General features: G+C 38.4%; 1 protein-coding gene across 1 annotated transcript in view; it reads right to left on the bottom strand.

Moving 5' to 3' along the window:
• The window catches only part of LOC128602810 (cadherin-1), a 41,092-nt gene that overhangs the window by 1,841 nt on the left and 14,857 nt on the right, over positions 1-24,394 (bottom strand). Inside the window, exons 14-23 of the mRNA XM_053616867.1 lie at positions 23,533-23,610; positions 22,093-22,176; positions 21,855-22,010; positions 21,167-21,305; positions 20,887-21,059; positions 1,809-1,937; positions 1,401-1,586; positions 1,068-1,312; positions 831-976; positions 496-720 (exon numbers count right to left, since the gene is read on the bottom strand). Coding sequence (XP_053472842.1) covers positions 496-720; positions 831-976; positions 1,068-1,312; positions 1,401-1,586; positions 1,809-1,937; positions 20,887-21,059; positions 21,167-21,305; positions 21,855-22,010; positions 22,093-22,176; positions 23,533-23,610 — 1,561 coding nt within the window. The remainder of the gene's footprint in view (positions 1-495; positions 721-830; positions 977-1,067; positions 1,313-1,400; positions 1,587-1,808; positions 1,938-20,886; positions 21,060-21,166; positions 21,306-21,854; positions 22,011-22,092; positions 22,177-23,532; positions 23,611-24,394) is intronic.

Genomic DNA, 24,394 nt, shown 5'->3' with positions numbered 1-24,394 from the left:
TTAGCTTAGACAACTACACAACACGGTTTTTTAAAACTGTATACTTTCTCTTGGATACAACATTTATTATGCAATTTTATTTTTTTGTTTTACAGATTAGGGCTCAATATAGGAAATTATTTTGATACTTCAGAAAATTTTATTATTTTATTCAGTCTTTTAGAAGCAATGTTTACTAACAGAATTTCTTTAGAAGTTCCCGAGACTCTCACAGTACTGCATAAATGCCTAATAAACCAATGTTGAGTTGAAGTTGAAATGGTCTGTGGGTTTGCAGCTCAATATTATTTCACTACTATAACAATAATTCATACAATTAGCAATGTGTGGTAAAGTGAAAGTGCCTAAGAATGAGAACATAAAACATCCAATCATCTTTAATTTGTCTTTCTGTGGAGAAAATCAGAAATCTCCGAAACTGACCTCTATATGGTTAACTTTAATATCCATTAGCACTGTATCGGAAGTAAACTTAATAGTTGAGTAAAAGCCTACTTGTATCGTTCATCCTGGCAGTCCAATTGTTCTTGCCATCTCCTTGCAGCAACACACTAAAAGGAGGACCAAAGCCAGGCCCATCCTTATCAGTCACAGACAGGACCAGTGGAGATGAATGCTTATTACATATTTTGATGACCCGGTCTTCAATTATTGGAGCATTATCATTCACATCCTGCAACTCAATTACAAGGGTACCAGTACCAGTTGCTGGAAGGTCATCTGCAAACACATGCAAGAACTCATCAGAAGGAGTGCTTTTTTTAAACAATAATAACTAATAAATAAATAAATAAATAAATAAATAAATAAAGGTTGATGAGGGGGTTTACCATTATCCACAGCTAGGATTAGGGCTCTGTATTTGCCATCTTTCACATAAGGAGATTCTCTGTCCAAAAGACTCCTGACTGTGATTCGTCCAATGTCAGGGTTTACAATTTTAAGCCAGCCAGCAGGATCACTGCCTATACGATACCTGAAACACAACATAATACCAAAATATTATACCAGAGCCTGAGGGAATCCCAAACATCCAACATTGAGGTATGCACCGAGGAAGCTCTTACGTCACTTTCTGGGACTTCCCAGTGTCCGGATCAGTGGCAGTGTACACGGTCAGTTCACTATCAATCGCTGCATCTTCCGGTTTGGAAATGAACTTCTCCACTGGGTCGAACACTGGAGCCTCGTTCACGTCGATAACATTTACAATGACCGTGGCAGTAGAAGTAGGCAAAGGTTTAGCAAATGGAACCTCGTTTTCCACAGCTACTAGCAGTGTGTATTTGTTGTTGTTCTCAAAGTCCAATGGCTGTGAAAATATGTACAAAGTTACAAGAGTATATAAAATGATTAGAAAACACCTAACTGATGAGATTTCAATCCGAGTTGTGCAGTACCTTCACAGTAGTAATGATGCCCTCCTGTTTGTTTGGTCCTGTGCTAATGTTGAAAAGTCCACCACTGTTTCCACTAACAATCTTAAACTTTGCTGCCCAGGCAGATGACTGTGGTTCATCATTGTCAGTCACTGACATTTTCACCACCACAGCTCCCACTTTATCCTCTGGGACAGACACATTGTACTGGAAAAACAAATGCTTGCATTAATAATAATAATAATAATAGTGAAGATGACTTAAATAATTTAATCAAACTTGGTAACTGCTTTATCATAATTTGGGGATTGAAAAACCAAAATAAAGGTCATACGTAAACATTTGGAGCAAAGATTCATTTTAAAAGCAATAATTTACTGCAAACCATGAATTAATTTAAATTAAAACCATAACCATTAATTGCCTTACCAAGTTTTCCAGAAATTGAGGTGCATTGTCGTTGCTGTCTGTTACAGTAATAATAGCTTTTCCGATTACTGGGCGGCCATCCCCCTGCATATCTGCTGCTTGAATCTCCAAAGTATATTCAGGATTTGCCTTGAAAAAGAACAAAACATTTTATAACTTTAAACCCACTTTCGACATCAATTATGTGTTTCACATGCAAAAATGTGTTCATCCAAATTCATTTAGATTTATTGCAAGTAAGTAAGTAAATTTTATTTATATAGCATGTTTCACACAGCAAAGCTGACCAAAGTGCTGAACAGAGTAAGGAAAGTAAAAATAGAAACAGAATAAGACCAAATAAAAACAGACAATAGTAAAAATTAGCATAAATTAGATTAGAACGCCTGGGAGAAGAGATACATTTTAAGCCTCTTTTTAAAAGTGGTAATAGAAGGTGCATGGCGGATGTCCAGTGGCAGTTAATTTCATAGATGAGGGGCAGCAACTGAAAAAGCTCTATCTCCCTTTGTTTTTAACTGGGAACGAGGGACATGCAAAATCAACCTATCAGAAGATCTTAGAAGTCTGTTCGATGAATGTGGTGTAAGAAGATCCTTGAGATAGGAAGGAGCTTGATCATTAAGAGTTTTAAAAACAAACATCAGAATCTTAAACTGAATCCTAAAACGGACTGGGAGCCAATGGAGCGATGCTAAAATTGGGATGACACGATCAAATTTCTTTGCCCTAGTCAACAGCCTTGCAGCTGCATTCTGAACCATCTGGAGACGAGCCAGAGATGACTGAGGAAGACCCAAGTATAATGAATTACATTATAATTGTAATACATTTACAGTTTACAGCTACCCCAACAGTTAAAATAAACAGTTTACATGCATGTTTTACCCCAAACCAAATTTATGTGAATCCAGCAAGTAACAATTGGTGTTAACATTACCTTATTAGAAAGCATACTGTTGTAATTTAAAAGTAACTAGGGTTCAAAACTTACTTTCAATGAGCCTCATTTATCAATCTGTTACTAAAGATGTGTACAAATATTTGTGGAAACCAGAGCAGACTAAAAATTTTTTAAAAGTAACAGCACCTGAAAATGTTAAAGCCACATTACAGAAAAGGTGATTTAGCTGAAAATTAATTAAGGTAAAAAAGAAAATGGCTCCACATGATAACAGCAAAAAAAAAATATATCTACTATATCCAGATGATCCAAACACATGACATATGAAAGCTGCTATGTGCATTTATTTATTTATTTTTTAGACTCATAGGGTTTTGTGATTTCTTGACCAGAAATCTCTTCCAGAACAATGCACCCTGAAGCAGTGTTGGAAAAGTGTTATAAGGAAGAAGCCAATGATGTCAAGCAGTACATTAGGAAATACACTGCACAGGCTCACTGCAGCGTGAGACATAACATAACAGTCATTTGCTAAAAACATTGCACAAAATGTTGTAGCAAACAACAAACGAATAAATCTGTTCCTATTCCTCTTCATAAATGAGGCCCATAAATAAAGAAAAGCCAGGAACAATTTGTATCTCTCATCTTTATGCAAAATTTATTGGCTCCCTATTCCATGCGCCATCCAACCTTACTATTATTTTAAAACCTTTTAAAATGTTAAAAATGTATCAAATCAAAAGCACTTTGTTATTTTGGTCAACATGCACAGAATTCCAACAAAAAAAGTGTAAATAAAAGTTTACGTTATTTAGTAATAAATTAGTATTAGTAGAATTAGTATTCTATTTAATGGACTATTTAATAGATTATCTATCTTGTTTGATCAGACATAAATTTCTACCAGCCAGACTAGTGACAGTTAGACTGGATGTAAATGTAGTTAGTGAGAAATCTGATTTGTGCACTCACCTCTCTGTCCACGCCATCAGCATTCACTCGAATCGCTCCAGTGATCGGGTTGATCGCAAACATGTTTGGACTTGGATCTGTTGGAATCTGACTGATGATGGAGTACCTGACATCAGCGTTGTAGGTGTTTGGATCGTCTGCATCAGTGGCAGTGACTGTCATGAACTCGAATCCTTCAATGAGAGAGTAATAAGACATGAAATTTTGAACACTGTGATTAAGAGCAATAGTAAACAATATGGTCAAAGGTATGTGGACACCTGACCATGACACCCATATGTGAGTGTTGAGCATTATTTTCCAAAAGCATAGCATTACTATGGATGGATACTATGGATAGGATTATAAAGGCTTTAATAAAATTACCTATTTTTGAAGCTTCTGGTACACTCCCGATGAATGGATTTTGGGTGAAGATAGGATGGTTATCATTCTGGTCCGTCACTACGACTGTAACTTCCACGGGAGGTTCTCCAATGTTCGAATCAGTAGCTGATCTAGCAAGGGCTTGCAGCTGGAGTTCACAGACAAAACAACATGGTAAATTACTAAAACCAATATTCTTGTGTGGAAGCATCTGTTGGCATCCATCTGAAGCAGTTATAATATTTGCCAAACACTTGACAGATATAGCCAAAGTGAAAAAAGTCTCACCTCATATTGATCTTTTTCTTCCCTGTCTACAGGCCTTGACACATAGAGCTCTCCAGTGGTTTTGTCTATTGTGAAAAGTCCCACTGGAGGCTGGTCTGCTCCTTCACCACTGATACTGTACACCATCTTTGTTTCTTTGGCATAACTGGACTTAATCTGGGCACAAGATGTGACAACTTGATATAAAGTAAAAGATGCACAGGGAAGATTCTGTGCATCTATAAATCAGCTCTACATACCTGCACCATCCTCAAGGGGAAAGGGCCTTTTGAATTCTCTGTGATTGAGACTGGAGGAATCACCCACTCTCTTTTTCTCCTCCGTAACCCACCTGATTTTGGAAACTCCAGAACTAAGAGAGCTGAGGGGGATTCAGTCTATATAAAGCAATCAACAAAAGAACATAGCACACTATTCAGTAACATGCCTCCAATTTGTAGTTGCTCCAAAGGCCCACTGTCTATAGCAAGGTAGACTGCACAAATGAGTGTTAAAAATATTAGCTTCAACATCTCAGAAAAGCATTAACTACTCATCCAGCTGTAACTGTAACACCAGCATTAATGAACTTTTTTAAAGGAGAAATTGTTCTTGGATAAGATCAGTTAATACACCTTCAGTAGATATAAAAAGATCAACACATCCTCAAAAAAAACATCTGTAAAAAAAGTAAAGAAACCCAGATATATCCTGATTAGATTTTTCTCCACCTATGGAAGCCCAAAGCGGCCATGCATTATTAATTTTTTTCTTTCTCGTGATCTCGACATAATTTTTCTGTGTATTCGACATCCATCGTCCCGAAGTCAATGGGCTTTTTGAGTGGGTTTTTGGTTAAATGCCTGAAATAAGGTTTGTGGTTAACACAAGCTCAAGATATTTTCATGTTTTATTCTTCAACATAAAATACATCAGTAATACCCAACTCAGGATTTTGTTAAGATTTTACGTGTCTTGAAAAGTGCGGTTGCTTACAAGTGGCTAAATGGGACTACAGAGGTTATCAGGATATTAAACTTCATCACGCCGATCTACTAAATCTACTAAAGCCTACATCTACTAAAGCCTCGTCCTGTTTATACTTGCGCACTTGCAAACTATTCCAACTCAAACTTTCCAACTTGTAGATTTATCAATTTATATTATTTTCCAATGGTAGCGTTTTTTAAATAAAGGCTGAAAGAGCTGTCGGAAGCTTAGTGATGGTGACGTTGAAGTCATGCGACCGTGGTGTAGTTTGTTTATATCCTTACATTAGCTTTTTACTTCTAGCGATTGTATTTAGGCTTTAAAATTCATGAAAGTTGTGTTCATTTGTGAATATTATATTGCTGAACAAAATGTGTAAGAATCATAAACTTTTGTTGGTCACAGAGATTATTTTCTGCAGTAATCCAAAAGCCTATGGAAATGCAAAAAAAGCAAATGGAAAAATCCTATTGGTTCTTTGTGGAGGGAACCAGGGTGATGCTAACTTCCGGGTTGGCCTACACAAAATACGTCATCCCTGCAGGATTGACGACTTCCACATTAGTGTCCGACACTAGGTGAAGGTGACACTCCTCTCTCTTAATGCCGAGATAAAGTCCATCTCTACAGCGGGCAATTATTACATTTATGATGGCGAAGATGCCAACGTGCATGTAGCACCAGTCCCATTCACAAGGTGCGAGGATTTTCTCAGGATAACATCGTGAGAAAACAGTTTTTGTTATGTCAAGATCAGAAGAAAATGAAGTTCAGATCAAGAAACAACAAAGAAAAAAGAATAATGCATGGCCGTTTAAGGCTTCCGTATTAATGTGATAAAGCAACCAATAAAATTCAGCTTTCAGCATGAAAGTGACCCAAAACACAAATCCAAGTGAACAAAAGAATGGGTTCAGAAAAAGATGAACATTTTCACTTGATGATGGTTGTGCACAGAAGAGCACCTCACAATTTGACAGAGCTGAAGCATTCTGCAAAGAAGAGTTCAATAAAATTGTTAAATCATCATAAGTTGGTAGACTCGTATCAAAAAATACAGAGTGCTGTATTACAAGAAAAAGGTGCTTTAACAAAGTTAAAGAGTGTGCACTGCAGCTAAAATATGCAGTTCGGGCTACACAAATAAAGAAGTGTTAGAAACTGTATAACAATTAGTTCCGGTTCATTAATTTGATTGGACATGCATACATTCTAACAGAGTCGATATTTAGTATAACAGCACAGGTACATTTCCATGGTTTGAATCACTCCTCTTGTTCATGTCCACCACAAAAATATCCAGTTCTAGCATTAGTGTGCTACATTACTACACTTACTACAGGCGGTCAGTCAGTCTGTGCGCTGCATGACAACACAACACTATCCAGCTGTGGCTTCTTTGGGAACCATTTATCAGGACAGAGCAAAAATAAACAAAATATTTGGTCATATTGTGTCTGAATGTTACTCAATCTTACTTTTTTGTTTAGAAACAGAGTTTGAATAGAACTGTTGCATAAAAGCAATCTGTACGCAACTTTACAGTTCTTCAAAATACATAGTACATACACTTCAATACAGAAAGTTCTGCAGTTTGTCCAGCAGAGGTCAGACTAGTTAAGAGGTGTACCTGCACAGGCTCAACTGCCCAATCTTCTTCCTGCTGCCCATGATGGTGGCCGACCCGGCCCTGATGTTCCACTCTCACAAACGCAGTGTGTTTCTTTCCCCTGGAGTCCCAAGCATGGACCGAGAACATCTTATGGCCATCATGAAGAGTGACCGGTGTCTTCAGGTCCACGGTGCCATCAGAGTTTACATGAAACCTCGCATCAGCAGAGTCAAAGGTGGTCTGTGTTCTTCCACCGCAGTCATTGAAAACAACTGAACAGGAAACAGGAATTAATAGAATGAACAATGGCATTATTTTTTTTTTTTAAAAGAACATTTTAGTTCAAAGTGCAGAAGAATTCTAAAACCTTTGGTCACTCACTTTGTCTGAAACACTGATTGTACAAATTACAGTCAAACTTTAAAACTGTAGTTATGAACTTTTAGTTGGACATTAAACAGATCCGCTAAGAAACCAACTAAAAGTGTAAAGACAAATTCTATGGACCAACATGCACAGCACACACATGCACTTTGTCTGGACCTCAGTAAAACAAAACCACAGGATAATGTTTTGCATGAAACACACAACAGGATTTGATAGGGAATCCACAGGGTGATAAAAAACCAGCAAGGTAGATGACTCCACATCAAGTGTTATGAGCTATTAGAAAGGACTGTAATGAAGATGTGGTGAGCTAAATCAATGGCAAAGCATAAATAAATTTCCATCAGGCAGGCAACTTAGCAAGACACATGTGTGTGGGTGGGATGGAAGGTTTCTACAGGTTTATGATCTGCTACGCCTATGAGCACAGACTGAGCTTGACTCTGAATCAGCCACACACACATTAACACACACAAAGCCCAAAATGAAGCAGAACACTGCAGAAGCACTTGATCCATTCTAATACAAATCAAGTAGCACCTCGAAGGAGATGTTAAAAGCACACCATTTTCAGGTAATTACGGAAAGGACCATTCTTATTCAAGCTGAACATGAGGAATGAGCTGCTGGGTGTTTAAACACAATACAAAATGAAACCAGAAGAACAGAATGCAGACATAAAAGCAGCTGTAGTTTACCAAGCAAGGCTACAGTCCATATCAAACAAAGCAGCTCAGAGTTTCAGGAACTCAAGGTAACAATACAGAGTCACTATAGTACATTTATCTAAAATTGAGTGGCCTTCAGTTACTGAGATCAAACACACACCCTGATGTGCTAAACTTAAAGACTCTACAAGAGATACTCAATTAAAACAGACTCATTCTCTAATCATTTTGATCAGAAATAAAGCACGTCCCGGGTGTGAAAACTGTAGTAATGCAAACCAAGTTGAATAAGGAATTAAACCAGATGTTAAATATTTAGCAGAATTATCTGAAGCACCTCAAATGGAAGTTAATAATAAAGACCAAAGTAAAATAGATGCAGCTCAAATGTAGCTCCTAAATATATAATAATTTAGAAAAACATTTACAAACTAAATATAATCCAAAACCAATCTTTTTTTAGCTTTACTTTTTTCTTTTCTGAAAAAAGTGAAGGTGTGGTAATGTTGTCTAACCTGTGCCGATCCTTGAGCCCTTGTGCAGGTGTTCTCTGTGAACTCTGAGGAGGAAAAGATCAGAAGCAAAGCCAGGGGAACATGGCGTCGACTCCACAGATCCACCGCAAAGGACCTTAGTAAGGAACAAAGATTGGGTTTGTTTCGCTTATAGCTTTTTAAAAGCGAAGGGACTTAAATAGGTGCTTTTATGCGTTAGAAGAGAAAACGAGGTGGTACACCGGAGTATAGAGATAATTAGTTTGCGGTTTGAAATTCAGACTTATTTCGGCTGTAAATGTGAATCCACTACTGCAGACATGTAAACATGTCTCTCATGAGTTGTGAAGTCACGTGACGCGCGTTTATTCTACTGCGATTATTTATTTCTATAACGCGTACAACTCAAAACGTTAATCAGGTAGAAGACTGAAACTACGAGGCTTTCATCTTCACCAGTTTAATGTGTGAATTTCTTCACAGCAAAGTTTTTGTCCGTCAAACTTATTAAGTCGGTGAGTCGGGAAGGTAAACAAACCAACAAAAAAAACACGGTCTTCAGGTTTAACAGCTGTTTCCAATAAACACGCAGTCTGAGTTCATGTTCTTGTTTTAGCCAGAGCCTGACTTGTGAAAACTTTCATAAACACATTTGGTCGCATTTGATCTGGTCTTACAGCTCTATCCCCATGACACTGTGTAATAATAACATGCAGGCTGTGTCCGTGGATAACGGTCCATGCCATAAGATAAACAAGATAATCGCAAACTATTGTGATAAGTGAAAAGTCCCACTTTCCCCCCGACCTTCTTGAAGAAAAAAAAAACCGACACGTTCGTTAAAAAAACAAAACAAAAACAAGTGGAAATAGCTAATGCATGACACCAACAGAAAAAAAAAACACAGAAAAGAAAAGATATATCTAGTCCTACCTGCAGTAAAACAAACACAACTCCCAGCCCTTTATCCCATTTAGGCTCCATTTGATGCCGAATAATAATAATAATAATAATAAACAAAATAAAATCCTTTTAATTTGAGAGACTAAAGCGCGCTGCCACTACGTGAAGATTTTAAACTTGATGAAATGAGTTTCTTCTTATTTTCAGATTCAGAAGTTTTCTTGGCATGTTTTCAGGTTCAGTTTGTTGGTGGTTGGAAGACCAGCTTTTGGTGCATTACCGCCTCCAACTGAACTTGAGTGTGGAGTATTCATGGAAAATAATAATAATAATAGTAATACTACTAATGCTTATTATTATTATTATTATTATTATTATTATTAGTAGTAGTAGTAGTAGTAGTAGTAGTATTTTAAAAAATAAGTCACTAAAAAGAATAACTATATTCTTGACCTAACTTTCATGGGTTTTCTCTCAGGATTTTTTTTTTTTTGCCAGAAGATTTTCTAGTGACGGAATTAATTTCCATTTTTAACTTTGCCTGTAATATTTGCCTTCCATTATTAGATGCTGTACAGTGTGTCATATATCAAGGAGGTAACTCTGGACTTCAGTTCCCATCAGCCACTGCACTGTACTACATGTCACATGACCACCTGCACCTGAATCACGTTTCTGTTAATGAGCACACTTATATATTGCCATTGTTTGCACTGCTTCTCTGTCTTACGTTTGTCTTAGGCTACCGTGTTTTAGTTCTTGCCACAGTATTTTGCCAAGTTGTGTTTGTTTGGTATATCTGCGATTGCTTCCGCCTCAACCTTGGTATGTGATCGAACGTAAGACCTTCAACGGAAGCAGCAGATCATTATGAAGTACCTGGGCGTCACTATGCCACCTATGTTCGCGGAGTACTTTGCTACGCAATGCCAGCAGCAGTAGGAGGATTCCGGGTACAAGTGGGAGTCTGTGGTTGGGGCTAGTACCATTTTATTTCTTGCCACAGTATTTTGCCAAGTTGTTTTTGTATATCTGCGATTGCTTCCGCCTCAATCTTGATACGCGACACAATGTAGAAGGATGTGTTTCTAGAACTGCTTCTAGTTTATTACACTTTACTGCATACATTTACTGTAGGATGTTTATATGTAAATTGGCATTTAACACTGTGTCCAATTCAGATTCTGGCAATTATTGCTTATTCCCCTTCTTGATACTGAAGTCAAATATCCTGTTCTCACATTTCACAAATCTGTTCTCAGAGTCTTAGTCACCTCTCTTTCTCAAAGATTCTGCCAGATGTTTACCACTTTACAAATACAAGTCTTGACTTCTGATTTATTCATGATGATCTCTACATTACTGCCTACAAGTGAGTTCTTTGCCCTCCAAACCTACATGCGCAGGAACCCAAATGAATCTAATAAATTCCTCTGTTATGTATCCTACACAAAAATGGCAAGATTTCAAATATAAAATCTTGCCTACTATCTGAATGGTGAGACTGCAAGCTTTTCAGGGCTGCCAGAGAATCTGTACATATACAGTGTCTCACAAAAGTGAGTACACCCCTCACATTTTTGTAAATATTTGATTATCATTTTTCATGTGACAAGACTGAAGAAATGACACTTTGCTACAATGTAAAGTAGTGAGTGTACAGCTTGTGTAACAGTGTAAATTTGCTGTTCGCTCAAAATAACTCAACACACAGCCATTAATGTCTAAACCGCTGACAACAAAAGTGAGTAAACCTCTAAGTGAAAATGTCCAAATTGGGCCCAATTAGCCATTTTCCCTCCCTGGTGTCATGTGACTTGTTAGTGTTACAAGGTCTCAGGTGTTAATGGGGAGCAGGTGTGTTAAATTTGGTGTCATGGCTCTCACACTCCCTCATACTGGTCACTGGAAGTTCAACATGGTACCTCAGGGCAAAGAACTCTCTGAGGATCTGAAAAAAAGAATTGTTGCTCTACATAAAGATTTCTTAGGCTATAAGAAGATTGCCAAGCCCCTGACACTGAGCTGCAGCACCATACAGCAGTTTAACAGGACAGGTTCCACTCCGACTAGGCCTTGCCATGGTCGACCAGAGAAGTTGAGTGCACGTGCTCAGCGTCATATCCAGAGGTTGTCTTTGGGAAATAGACGTACCAGTACTGCCAACATTGCTGCAGAGGTTGAAGGGGTGGGGGTCAGCCTGTCAGCGCTCGGACCATAAGCCGCACGCTGCATCAAATTGGTCTGCATGGCTGTCGTCCCAGAAGGAAGCGTCTTCTAAAGATGATGCACGAGAAAGCCTGCAAACAGTTTGCTGAAGACAAACAGACTAAGGACATGGATTACTGGAACCATGTCCTGTGGTCTGATGAGACCAAGATAAACTTATTTGGTTCAGATGGTGTCAAGCGTGTGTGGCAGCAACCAGGTGTGAAGTACAAAGACAAGTGTGTCTTGCCTACAGTCAAGCATGGTGGTGGGAGTGTCATGGTTTGGGGCTGCATGAGTGTTGCCAGCATTGGGGAGCTACAGTTCATTGAGAGAACCATGAATGCCATCATGTACTCTGACATACTGAAGCAGAGCGTGATCCCGTCGCTTCAGAGACTGGGCCGCAGGGCAGTATTCCAGCATGATAACGACCCCAAACACACCTCCAAGACGACCACTGCCTTGCTAAAGAAGCTGAAGGTGATGGACAAAACCCTATTGAGCCTCTGTGGGGCATCCTCAAATGGAAGGTGGAGGAGCACAAGGTCTTTAACATCCACCAGCTCCGTGATGTCATGGAGGAGTGGAAGAGGACTCCAGTGTCAACCTGTGAAGCTCTGGTGAACTCCATGCCCAAGAGGATCAAGGCAGTGCTGGAAAATAATGGTGGCCACATAAAACATTGACACTTAGGGGTGTACTCACATTTGTTGCCAGCGGTTTAGACGTTAATGGCTGTGTTGAGTTATTTTGAGGGGACAGCAAATTTACACTGTTTCACAAGCTGTACACTCACTACTTTACATTGTAGCAAAGTGTCATTTCTTCAGTGTTGTCACATTAAAATATATAAACAAATTTTTACAAAAATTTGAGGGGTGTACTCACTTTTTGTGAGATACTGTAACTCCTCTATCAACATTCATTTCCTCCACTCACTGGAGAGCAAAATGAAGTGCATCTAATTCCACAGTAAATACCGATAAATTGTCTGATGTTCTCTTTCTGATGGATATATATTTAGGAACAAAAACAGCTGCTCCAGTTTTCCCTGATACTGGATCTTTCGATCCATTTGTAAAGACATGTATCATGTGACTATACTTCTTTTCAATATACTGCTGAACAACATATTATTCCGATACTACTGAATGTCTATGCAAGGCTTTGGAAACATCCATGGAACTGTGGGCAATGGCACAATTTGACTGTAGTTCCAATGGTCCAGTTCCATTGACTTGGCTAGTCTATTCCCTATCCACCCCAGACTACGGCTGTTGCCTCGATTATGCCCCCAGCACTCAGACACAGACTTGGTAGGGTGTAAATCCTTTTGTAAACCCTTTTAATGATACCCAGTATATCACGTCTCAAGACGTAATGAAGATGGGGATGGATGCAAATGCAGTTTAATAGTTTATTTAATGTGAGACACAGGCAGGTAAATCCAAATCATGATCAGAAACGTAATCCACAAACATGCAAAGGTCAGGCAATCGACAAACAGGCATACACGGGGCAAAGCATGAATCAAGGTCACGGTCACGGAATACAGGGTCGATATTCAAAACAAGAAACAAAGTATGACTAGGAACTGGGAGCGGAGAAACCAGCATGGACCAAATGCATTAATCTAACATGATACATAACATGGACAATAACTTAAGACTATGACTGTGGTGAACTATCGTATGGAATCTAAACTAATCTAATCTACTACATCTAACGTAAGTATCTTATTTATTCTAATCTACTCTAATATTCTGCCCGTGTGCTGGGAGGCGCGCAGTATATATACAAACATAATCAGTGTCAATTGCTGACGGCTGACACCAATCTAGACACACGTGAAATAACAGCCAATGACAGAACAGGGAGGAGACATAACAGAAACATAATGAAAGCACGTGTCCAATGTACACGATGTCACGATTGTCAACATACGAAAAGCAGGTGCTTGCGCACCTTGTTCATGCACGCGCGCCCACATGCTCTCCAGCGTGCCGCTTAAAGGGGAAACCGTGACACAGTACACCATGGACAATTGTTGATGTCTCACTGTTAGTGGCATTTCACTCATCTCCACTTGCAGAGCTGCTTCAGGAGATGTTTTGAAAGCTCCACAACATAGTCTAAGTGCCTGAGTCTGCACTGAATCAATTTTATTAAGAAGTGTTTCACATGCTAAACTGTAAGCCATGCAACCATAATTGATTGTGGATCTAATAAGGACACGAGGTGTTGTTGAGTGAATGCGACTCGCATCCCACACATCCTCCCAGGCATCTCATGACATTCAGGACTTTCTTGCATTTTTTCTTACAATTTCTCCAGATATTAATTTTTCATTCAGCCATACTCATGCTATAATTCATCTTCGGATTGCCCTAGAGATAGCTCTCTTAAGTTCAAATAGATAAAATGTAACATCTACTGAGCTTTCATTTGTTCTACATTTCTTCGATACTCCAGGATTTTCTCTTCTGACCGATTCTCTACTTTTTATAGTTTCCTTTGTTAGATTACTGTTATTATGCAGCTTAACAAAAAATAATCTGCCAACATTTCTGCTTTTTCTTAATTTGAAATGGCCACCTCCTCCCCATTATAGACAGCAGGCATATTACTCTTCTTTCTAATACCTCTCATCACCCATATCATGCCCCATATCTGAATCTGAGTTTCCCATCCTATAGTATTGAAGAATTCTCTCAATTAAGTCCACCTTACGATTCTTATAGTTTTTCTGACCGTTGTTTGTGCCCTCCTTAAATTAAATCTGGAAATGACTGAGATGTTTTTACCTTCCTAAATGCACTGTCCCTGTTTCTAACAACTATTCTACACTCATTATTCCACCATGGAACTGCTGTCTGTTTATTAACTTTTGTTAATGCTTATTAATTAATTCTCCAGGTACTCTTTTTTGCCAAATCCTCAGAGACTACAGTAAGGTCAAGCACAGTTTCGCCTCCTCGTGTTACATCCAGTTTGCCATCATTAAGACATACTAATCCAAGTTCATCTATCACTTCCTCAGTTGTATTACTACCAAAATAAATGAAAGCGCTCTCCCATAAGGTGTTATGGGAATTAAAATCATCTTATTATCATTAGCTCCCAATATTTTCAAGTGTCTCTTTACTGAGTTTATTACATGGATTATAAAAATTGCAGTAATACAGTAATACTCCTATTAGTATACCATACGTCCACAGATAACACATCTAACTCATTATTATTTATTTTCCTGAAGGTCATGCCTTGCTTTATTAAGGAAGCTACTTTTCCCTCATTTCCTTATTTTGTATCCTTACGTAATTACTTCAAATCCATGCAATACAAAATCAAAATGTGGTTTGAGCCATGTCTCTTGTAAACACACACTACCTAGTTTCTGCTTTAAATCCTGAATAAAAACTTGAAACTCTTGTCCATTTGCAATAAGACTTTGTGCATGCCACTAAAGTATAACCCCAATTCTAAAAAAGTTGGGATGCTGTGTAAAAGGTAGATAAATGTAAATAAAAACAGAATGATTTGCAAATCTCATAAGCCCATGTTATTCACAGTAGAACATAGAAAACATATCTTTGTAGATGGGCCGAAGCACTCTTAAATTTCTTGTCACCACCCCTAAAATATTAGTGTCATAGCCTGGGCTTTTTATATAAGTTATTGTTTACATTTGGGATGTATGTATTTGGAATAATATTACTATGAATTAAATTATGTTACTACAAATTTGATTAATTTGAAGAAATGTCACACCATCTCTACTGACCACTCTGCAGACCGTTGAACGCAATGCACCACAGATGCACACAATGTGTACGTAGCTTGTGGAAGGACTGCATGCTAGCACATCTCTCTAGCACAGAGTGTCAGCCTGTGTCAATGCAATAAAAAAAATGAAAGTAGTACAGTAGTACCCATAGTGCACTATGTTACAGTTACATACATACATAGTATCTTACATACATGTGCACTTAGCTCCAAGCCCATAGTGGCTTGAGAATCAGTATAAATGACAGCTAAAACACTTTACAAACATTACATATCTCTCTTTGTAACTACTGACCAAGTTTCTGTTTGTAATAAACATGTAGGCTAACATAACTGTGGATATAATACTTATCAAGCTATGATAATGAAAATAAATTAAGATTTATAAGGGTGTTAAACCTGGATCATTTCAGGTCCGTGTACGCAGCACTATCTATATCAAAGTTTCTGCTATTTCATCTGTTAAAGTAACTTTGTGTTAAGATTTTCGGCTCTGTTAAGACTCTGTTAACTTACCTGAGGTGGTCTTATCGGTCCTGTGAGGACGCACGCTGACAGAGAAGCGTTCCCATTGGCTGCAGCCTGTAGGTATTATGGGCAATCAGGAGAGTCCATATTGAAATTCAGTGGACCCAAAACTCAGAAAATTATTTTGATAACTTTTGTGAGGCTTACTCTGAAGATAATGTGTGCCAAATTTAGTGATGCTTGGACAAAATTTTTAGGAGGAGTAGTGAAAAAAAAAAAAAAACAGTTTTTCACCAAATCCAAGATGATGGAAATTCTGATTAGGTGGAAATTGACTCCAGGGTTTTTAAATTTTGAACACACATTTCAAAAGTTTTGACCATAAAAGTACTTCCAAGTTAAGCCCAAATTTGACCCGATGGTGTTGTTAGAGCATTGCCAGCACTTAGCCCAAATTTGGTCAGAATGTTCCTTAGACCCGCCCCAATCAGTGTGCCAAATTCAAAAGCAAGTGCGGAATCAAATCTGAAGTCTATCACAAGAAGAAGAAATACGTGCTATTACATACTCTTGCCTTCCAAAGAGTTGTCATACATTACATATTTTTATTACATGTATTATATTAGATATTTTATTATTATACCTTATGTTTTTGGTGAAATTATTGCTTGGGGTAAGATGGGGTTGGGTTAAACACAGCATTTATCATCAAATTTGGCAAGACCATGATTTGTAAAACAAATTGGTATAAAGAAATAAACAAACAAACAAAAAAAAACAAGCTTTGTCCATTGTACTGTATAATCTTTCAGAAAGCACAAACTTTTTCACAAACGTTGCTTGGCATGCAGCACCTTCATACACATTTTAAAACCCACTGTTTGTTTATTTTTTGGTTTGCTAGTTTTCCATTTGGAAATAATGGTGCTCACTGTGGTTCCTTGGAATCCCAGAGCCTTTGAAATAGCTTTGTAACCCTTCCCAGACTGATGTATTTCAAATCACCTTCTTCCTCATCATTTCTGGAATTTCCTTCAACTTTGGCATGGATTGCCTTTGTTTCATCTTAGATTTTGTTTTAATTTCTTAAACTATTTAGTATGAGAGACACAAAACCAGAAGAAAACAGGATGGTGCAAACACTTTTTCACAGCACTGTACATAACTCAATGGATGGCTCCTCAAGTCTTATTTATCTGAGTTATTGAGTTTAAATGATTAAACTAGTGACTCCAGTCAGACTTGAACTTTGAATTAAGATCTGATCTTCCAGTATGATCCATTGCATGATATACATACACATAACACAAATACTTTTTAAAGCAGGCATTGCAAGAACCCCATCCCACTTTCATCCCTCAAATTTCTAAACAAGGACCGTGTCATATGCAGAGTACTGCCAACAGACCTCCAACTACACTTTTTGATTATCTCCCTCAGATGCCCAGACTCTAAATTAGGTCCTTATTTTGGAGCATATGAAGCCTGGGTGAATATGTGAGTGAATGAGCAATAATGCAGGTTCAGGAGGTGCTTCAAATAAAACAAAACCATCCAGAGAAGCTTTGCTTCACAGGCAAGACATTTCTAATTTCTGAATATTTTTAATGCAACACACAAAATAGCTATTATATCAAATCATATTTCCACAGACAGGAAAAAAGATGACATTCGTAAGTTTTGTTTCATGCATTGTTTTTAATTTTGTTATAAGCAGTATAAAGAAGCAAAATAATTGGTATGCTATTACTAGTTTTTGCAATAACTATTCTTTACTATATTTGCACAATTTGGTGTCATGCAATTCATGCGAGATAGATAACACTGTGTTTGGCAGTTGATTCAAACAGACTTTTTATCCAAGCACAATCTCTTGAAATTCTCTCATCACACTATGCAATTCTGTATGCCTGTGCTGTATCCTATTCTACATTGACACTGCACCAGTGGAAATGTGGTATAGTACATCTTGATATTTGTTTGGTTATGAGCAATATGTTCTTTATCAATATACTACCTACATGCCAATAATGTCAGTGAAAAAATTAGGTCTTAGTTTATTGGTCCTTGCTGTCTCACAGATCATTGTGACAGGGATGTTGATATTTGCAAAGATTAGCACAAGCAGTAATGTTGAAATCTTGTCTTCTCCTGAAGAACGCTTTTTATCCTGAAAAAACAAAACAAATATATTACAAATAGAAATGAGCCATCATTATAGTTGGAAGATAAGGTTGAGTGATGCTGTTAAACAGATTTTTTTTTTTGTCTCAGTACCTCAGCAAGTCATATTTAAAAGGAAATAATGACTTTCAAGTGAAAGAGAAGAATTTCAGTTTGAATGCAAGGTTGTTTTATACATGAAGTGTATATATAGCATATATAACTCATTCCTTTCTTTCAGCTGAAAAAGATCCTTCTTGTGTCACTGATCTGCTACATGGTGAAGCACCAATCATCAACAACAAGCAGCACTGGCAAATGTTTCCCAAATTTCATTCTTTCAGCTTCATTGGTAGTGATGCTTGTTTAGTACTTGTGTTGAGAGCCAACAGCAACAGACTCCAGGTGCAAACGCCACATCTAAACCTATCTCTAGAGCTTTTGTTCGCTCCAATTTGCATGAACTAAATATGCAATGAAAAACAGCCAGACAACAGAAACAACAGAAACAACTGAGCAGCTGTTGCATGTGTGCTTGACAATGCATTTGCAATGCTCAGAATTTCCTGTATATTAAGACTTTTAACTTGTTTTGCTAACATTACATTTAATTGTGTTTCATTCACCAGATTTGTGCTACAAGACTAATGCATATAGCTAAAGAAAATCAGCCAGCTCACCTATAGATGGTCCACTTGTAAAAGATAATCAACAAACACAACTAAATAGCAGCTTACACGTGGCCTTACAGATAGCAAATTTGGCTTCATAAGGGGATGCAAGCCACTTCCCCTATTGCTGGGGATTCCAAACTGGCCGAACCAGATACAATATATGGCCAAAAGTATGTGGACACCCGACCATCACACCCATATGTGGGCCATAAGTTGAAAGCACACAATTGTCTAGAATGTCTTTGCATGCTGAAACTTTAAGATTTCCATCCATCCATCCATCTTCTATACCGCTTTATCCTTTTCAGGGTCATGGGGGAACCTGGAGCCTATCCCAGGAAGCATTGGGCACAAGGCGGGGTACACCCTGGACAGGGTGCCAATCCATCGCAGGGCACAATCACATACACACTCTCACACCCATTCATACACTACGGACACTTTGGACACGCCAATCAACCTACCTCTTTGGACTGGCGGAGGAAACCCGCCAGAGAACATGCAAACTCCACACACACAGGGTCACGGTGGGAACCGAACCCCCGACCCTGGAGGTGTGAGGCGAACGTGCTAACCACTAAACCACCGTGCGCCCGCTTTAAGATTTCCTTTCACTGGAACTAAAAGGCCCAGACATGTTCCAGCATGACCGTGCACCTGTCCACAAAACGAGCACCATGAAGACATTGTTTGCCAAGGTTGGTGTGGAAGAACTGGAGTGGCTTTCACAGAGCCCGCACCTCAACCCCACTGAATACCTTTGCAATAAAAATGGAATGGAATGCCAACTGTGTGCCAGGTTTTCTCACCCAACAGAAATGGTAAGAAATTTCCATGGCCATGTTTCAAAATCTAGTGGAAAGCCTTCCCAAAATAGTGGAAGTTGCTATAACGGAAAAAGGAGACCAACTTTGGAATGGGATGTTCAAAAATCACATATGGGCATGATGGTCAGGTGTCCACATTCTTTTGGCCATATAGTGTATAAGATATAACAATCTTCTCAGTCCTCTCATCTGTTGACATACTCATTATAGCAGAATTAGGGTATTGGTTACAACTATTTGGAAAAGTAGGGGAAGAAAACCTAGTCCTGTTACTGACTCACTATTCTGTTTATGCCCATGTTTGATCATCTGAAGTTGCTAGAAATTCTTACTGAACTACTGACAATCCCACAAGGTAGTAGGACAACACCACATTACATGCTTTTATATGGGAATCTTACTGGCTTTGGGAAGATCTGGAAAGAAAACAACATGGGTTCCCACTATCTGCAGTTGAAATGGATACTAATTTAATTTAAGTTAATTTCCCACACTATTACAGTATTCTTTGATTGTCAGGGCATGGAGATGGCAGGCTGGTCCCCAAAATGTATCTATCTGTTCTAGAACCAACAAGGTTCACCCCATCACTACCTCCAGAACTGAGGTACTGTTCAGCTGCGTGGTTCCACACCTCAGCACCCCTGCATTTATCCTCTAGCAGTTAAAGACACAGCAGCTATGGAGGAATACATAGCAAAGACCCTTTTTCATGTCGCCATCTCTGATAAGATTGTCTATGTTGAAAAGAAAGATGGAAGTCTTAGACAAAGCATTACCAATGTAGTGACAATCTGTGGAAGATGAGTACATAATTTTTTATGTTTATAACAAGGAATTGTGTATCTTTGCAGTTCATTCCCAGTCCTCCATCTTCCCAGAGCACAAACTAGTAATAATTCATCATTTTTTTCTTTTTTTGGGCCGTGTATTGTCGTGGTAGAGCAGGTAGAGAATTACTGAGCTGTGTGTTTCTTCGATTTGCTCTGTCTGAACTATTTTTCTGTATTTTAAGTTACAATCTCAGTTTTATTATCGGTACTGATTTGCATATGTATTGATACTGTATGAGCCACTCACTTTGAGCCAGCATATATGTACATACCATGTACTTTCTAATGATCATTTCAGTTCAGTCCTGCCTTCCCAGGTATTCACAAATATTCATGGATTTACATTTGGTATGAAAAGAAATCGGCCTTACCAAAGTTTTCTTAAACCGTTACAGAAATAACAGCCTTTCCTCTAGTTTGGAGGCCATTCCCCTGCATATCTGCTGCCTGAATCTCCAAGGTGTACTCAGGGTATTTCTGAAAGAAATAGTGATTACAACTGAAATCTCTTCTCCACAACTTGAGTGAGAAACCTTGTTTCTGACCTCACCTCTCTGTCAAGTCCTTCAGACTTCACGTGAATCACTCCACTGATGGGGTTGATCTCAAACATATTTGGCTGTGGCAGTGCAGGATCCTGACTGATGATTGAGTATCTGATATTTCCGTTTTCAGTCTTGGGATCATCTGGATCAGTTGCTGAGATGGTCATGAACTCAAATCCTTTAGCAAGAGGGTAATAAAGATTGTGAAGCATTTCACAGACTGGAATACATAATAAAGATATTAGCTTTATCAACACAGTATTGATCTATTGATACTGTAGCTACCGATTTTTGATAGTTCTGGTACACTGCCACTAAATAGATCCTGGGTGAAGACAGGCTTATTATCATTCTGGTCAATCACGCAGATGATGATTTCAGTAGGATCCTCATTTATACCTTCACCAATTGCATGGGATTGGAGCTAGTTAGAACAAAAATAAAAATGGTAAATGTCTAGACAATGCCTTATATGTCTTAATTTTTTTCTAGACAATATCTGAAAGTTCCCTAGTGATTTAAAAAATGAAGTTAACTCCAATGTTTCCTTACAAACAATTTAAGAAAATACAGTACTGTGCAAAAGTCTTAGACACTCTGTTTTTTTAAAATACAGATTTTGTCTTAGATATGTATTTTGCATTATTGAATCACTTTGTATTTCAGTAAAGAAAGTAACATTGTCTAACAGATAAAAAAAAAAAAAAAAAAAACCCACACACACAATGACAGCTGTCAGGGATTACCCACAAAAACAGAAACAAAAACAAACTGTGCAGATTCTCCAACACGCTTAGCCCAATTTACCAGCCATTTTTGTTATAAAACTGAATGAATTGTACCCGAGAATACTGATGCTCCTCATGTGCCTAAGCCTTTGTACAATATTGTATATCAAGACAGATACAGACCAACCTTTCTAATGTTTATGTGGCTGCAACAACAAAGACAAGTTTTTAAAACTTCCTCTTACCACATACTCGTGTTTTGTCTCTCTGTCTAAAGGCTTTGTTACAAACAGCCAACCACTATCTTTATCTATGATGAAAAGTCCCACTGGAGGCTTGTCTGCTCCTTCACCAGTGATGCTGTACACAATCTTAGTTTGCTTAGCATGACTGGACTTAATCTGAAAACAAGGGGAACAGTTTAACTTAAATAAAAGATACATATGGAAGTTTATTGGCTTTAGTCTAAGATCAACAACACACCTGTGCTAATTGTATAGGGAAAGGCCCTCTGGCGTTCTCTGGGAAGCAGATAGGATGAATCACCCATATCCCAGGGGATAGACTCTTTTAGGAAAAACAAAATTAAATAGCATTCATGTATGAGTCAGTAAAATGTGCTTGTTTCAATTTGTATTTTAATGAAATCAGGTACCTTTTCAGAATTAACAAGCTAGACCTCCCCACTGTATCATTAAGGCTATAATATTGTCTTCTACTGACTTACTTATTAATGCAGTTAATTAACGCTATGCCTACACCTTAATTGACCCCAAGCCTTAACAACAGTAACCAAAATAAAACTGTTTGTTCGACTAGCTAACACAACCCCCCCCCCGCCCGCACTACATGCTTAGCATTTTTAGAATTATAGATAGCAAAACATGAAATAGCATGTGGAGTTAACATCTGGCATGACCAAAAATGTTTAACAAATTGTCTTATATTTTAGGTTAATCAAAGTAGCCATCCATTGCTGTTGATATGGTCCACTTGGTATTCTTTCAGTTTTACATAAACTAGGTACTCAGAATCCTCTCCCAGCTGTATTCAAGCGGTTCCCAGATGGTTTTACTTTTACTTAACATTCCAAATTATCCCAAACCACTTTTAATAAATTTATGGACAGTTGAGGCCAGGATATTTTATGCAACTTCATACCTGGTTTAGAAAGAACTAGTCATTATTATAATAAAAAGGGAAATATAAAGCAGATACACATGGTGTTAGTTGCAAGTGGAAGTAGCTAGCATATTTTTGGTATTTTCATGAACATCAGCATAACCGATATTCTCCTGTAGTAGAGCATAATTGTACAAAGGAGATAACCCCATTCATAATCCCAGCAGTCACAATTTTTACCAAATTTTTTTTTTTGATGGTGTTGGTTATAGCAAGTATATAAAAGGTGCATGCAGCAAGTATATTAAACCAGCCAATCTCCCACATAATGGCATAATTGTAACAAGCGGTTAGGTTAGAATTAATACATTATCAAGGCGTTCTGCAAAACATCCAATCACATCAGTTCCTCTCATTCTCTTAAAAATCCAGTGTGTACCATGAGCTCAGAGCAGTGACATTTTATAATGACATAAAATATATTATTTCTATTGATATAAATTTCATGATACCAATTGATTATTGGTAAAACAATAATCAGTTGCCTGACATACACAAAAATATGTTTTGAGAGAATTTACATGTTCAAGCAGTGTAAGATATTAAAGTCCTATCTTATATTTCTTGGAAATGTAAACGTCCACAAAACATATGTGTCATGTCAGTCAGTATTATCTGATTCATAATTTGTGTTTGCCACTGGTTTTGTTCAGAAAGTAGAATCCAGAGATGTGTCTGAACTTTTGACAGGTGTTTAATAGGGAAGATTTTCAGCTTAAGTCAGAGATCAGTTGCACATACCTGCGCCATCACCAAAGGAAAAGGCCCTTTGGCATTTTCAGTGATTCGGATTGGAGGAATCACCCACTCCACCTCCGTCTACATTAAATGAAAACAAATAATAGTGATTCAGGAGCGGACCTATGATATATTTCATTTAATATTCCTCCACTCTAGTTTTGTACACCACTCACAAATAAAATTCTGAAGAGATATAAACAACTGATCAAATATACTGGAATTAGTCTTCTCTTCTCCTGTAGGAGACCCACGAGGCGATCTCATCCCCAGAGTTTCAGCCTGAGACCCACGAAGTTGTCTCATCTCCAGAACTCTAGCATAAAGTCAAGTTCCTGTCCGAGGTCGAAGAGGCGACCTCTCAAGCCAAGTTCCTGTCCGAGGTCGAAGAGGTGACCTCTCAAGCCAAGTTCCTGTCCGAGGTCGAAGAGGCGACCTCTCAAGCCAAGTTCCTGTCCGAGGTCGAAGAGGCGACCTCTCAAGCCAAGTTCCTGTCCGAGGTCGAAGAGGCAACCTTCCATGCCACGTTCCAGGCTGAAATCAAGGATGTGACCTTCCACGCCAAGTTCCAGTCTGAGATCGACATTGTGACCTTCCACACCAAGTTCCAGTCTGAAACCAACACCACGACCAACCGGGCTCTGCTCACGCATGAAACTCGACGTCACGACCAACCAGGTTCTGCTCACGGCTGAAGTCGATGTCATGACCAATCAGGCTCTGTTCACACCTGAAGCTGACGTCAGGACCAACCAATTTCTGATCACACCCGGGTCTGCTGACACAACCAACCAAGTTCTGCTCATGCCAGAGTCTGCTGACACAGACCACCAGGTTCTGCTCATGCCTGAGTCTGCTGACATGG

The sequence above is a fragment of the Ictalurus furcatus genome, chromosome 27, assembly GCF_023375685.1.
Source record: "Ictalurus furcatus strain D&B chromosome 27, Billie_1.0, whole genome shotgun sequence".
NCBI lineage: Eukaryota > Metazoa > Chordata > Actinopteri > Siluriformes > Ictaluridae > Ictalurus > Ictalurus furcatus.
The sequence above is the reverse complement of the archived record's forward strand: the minus strand, read 5'-3'. Positions and strand labels throughout refer to the sequence as shown.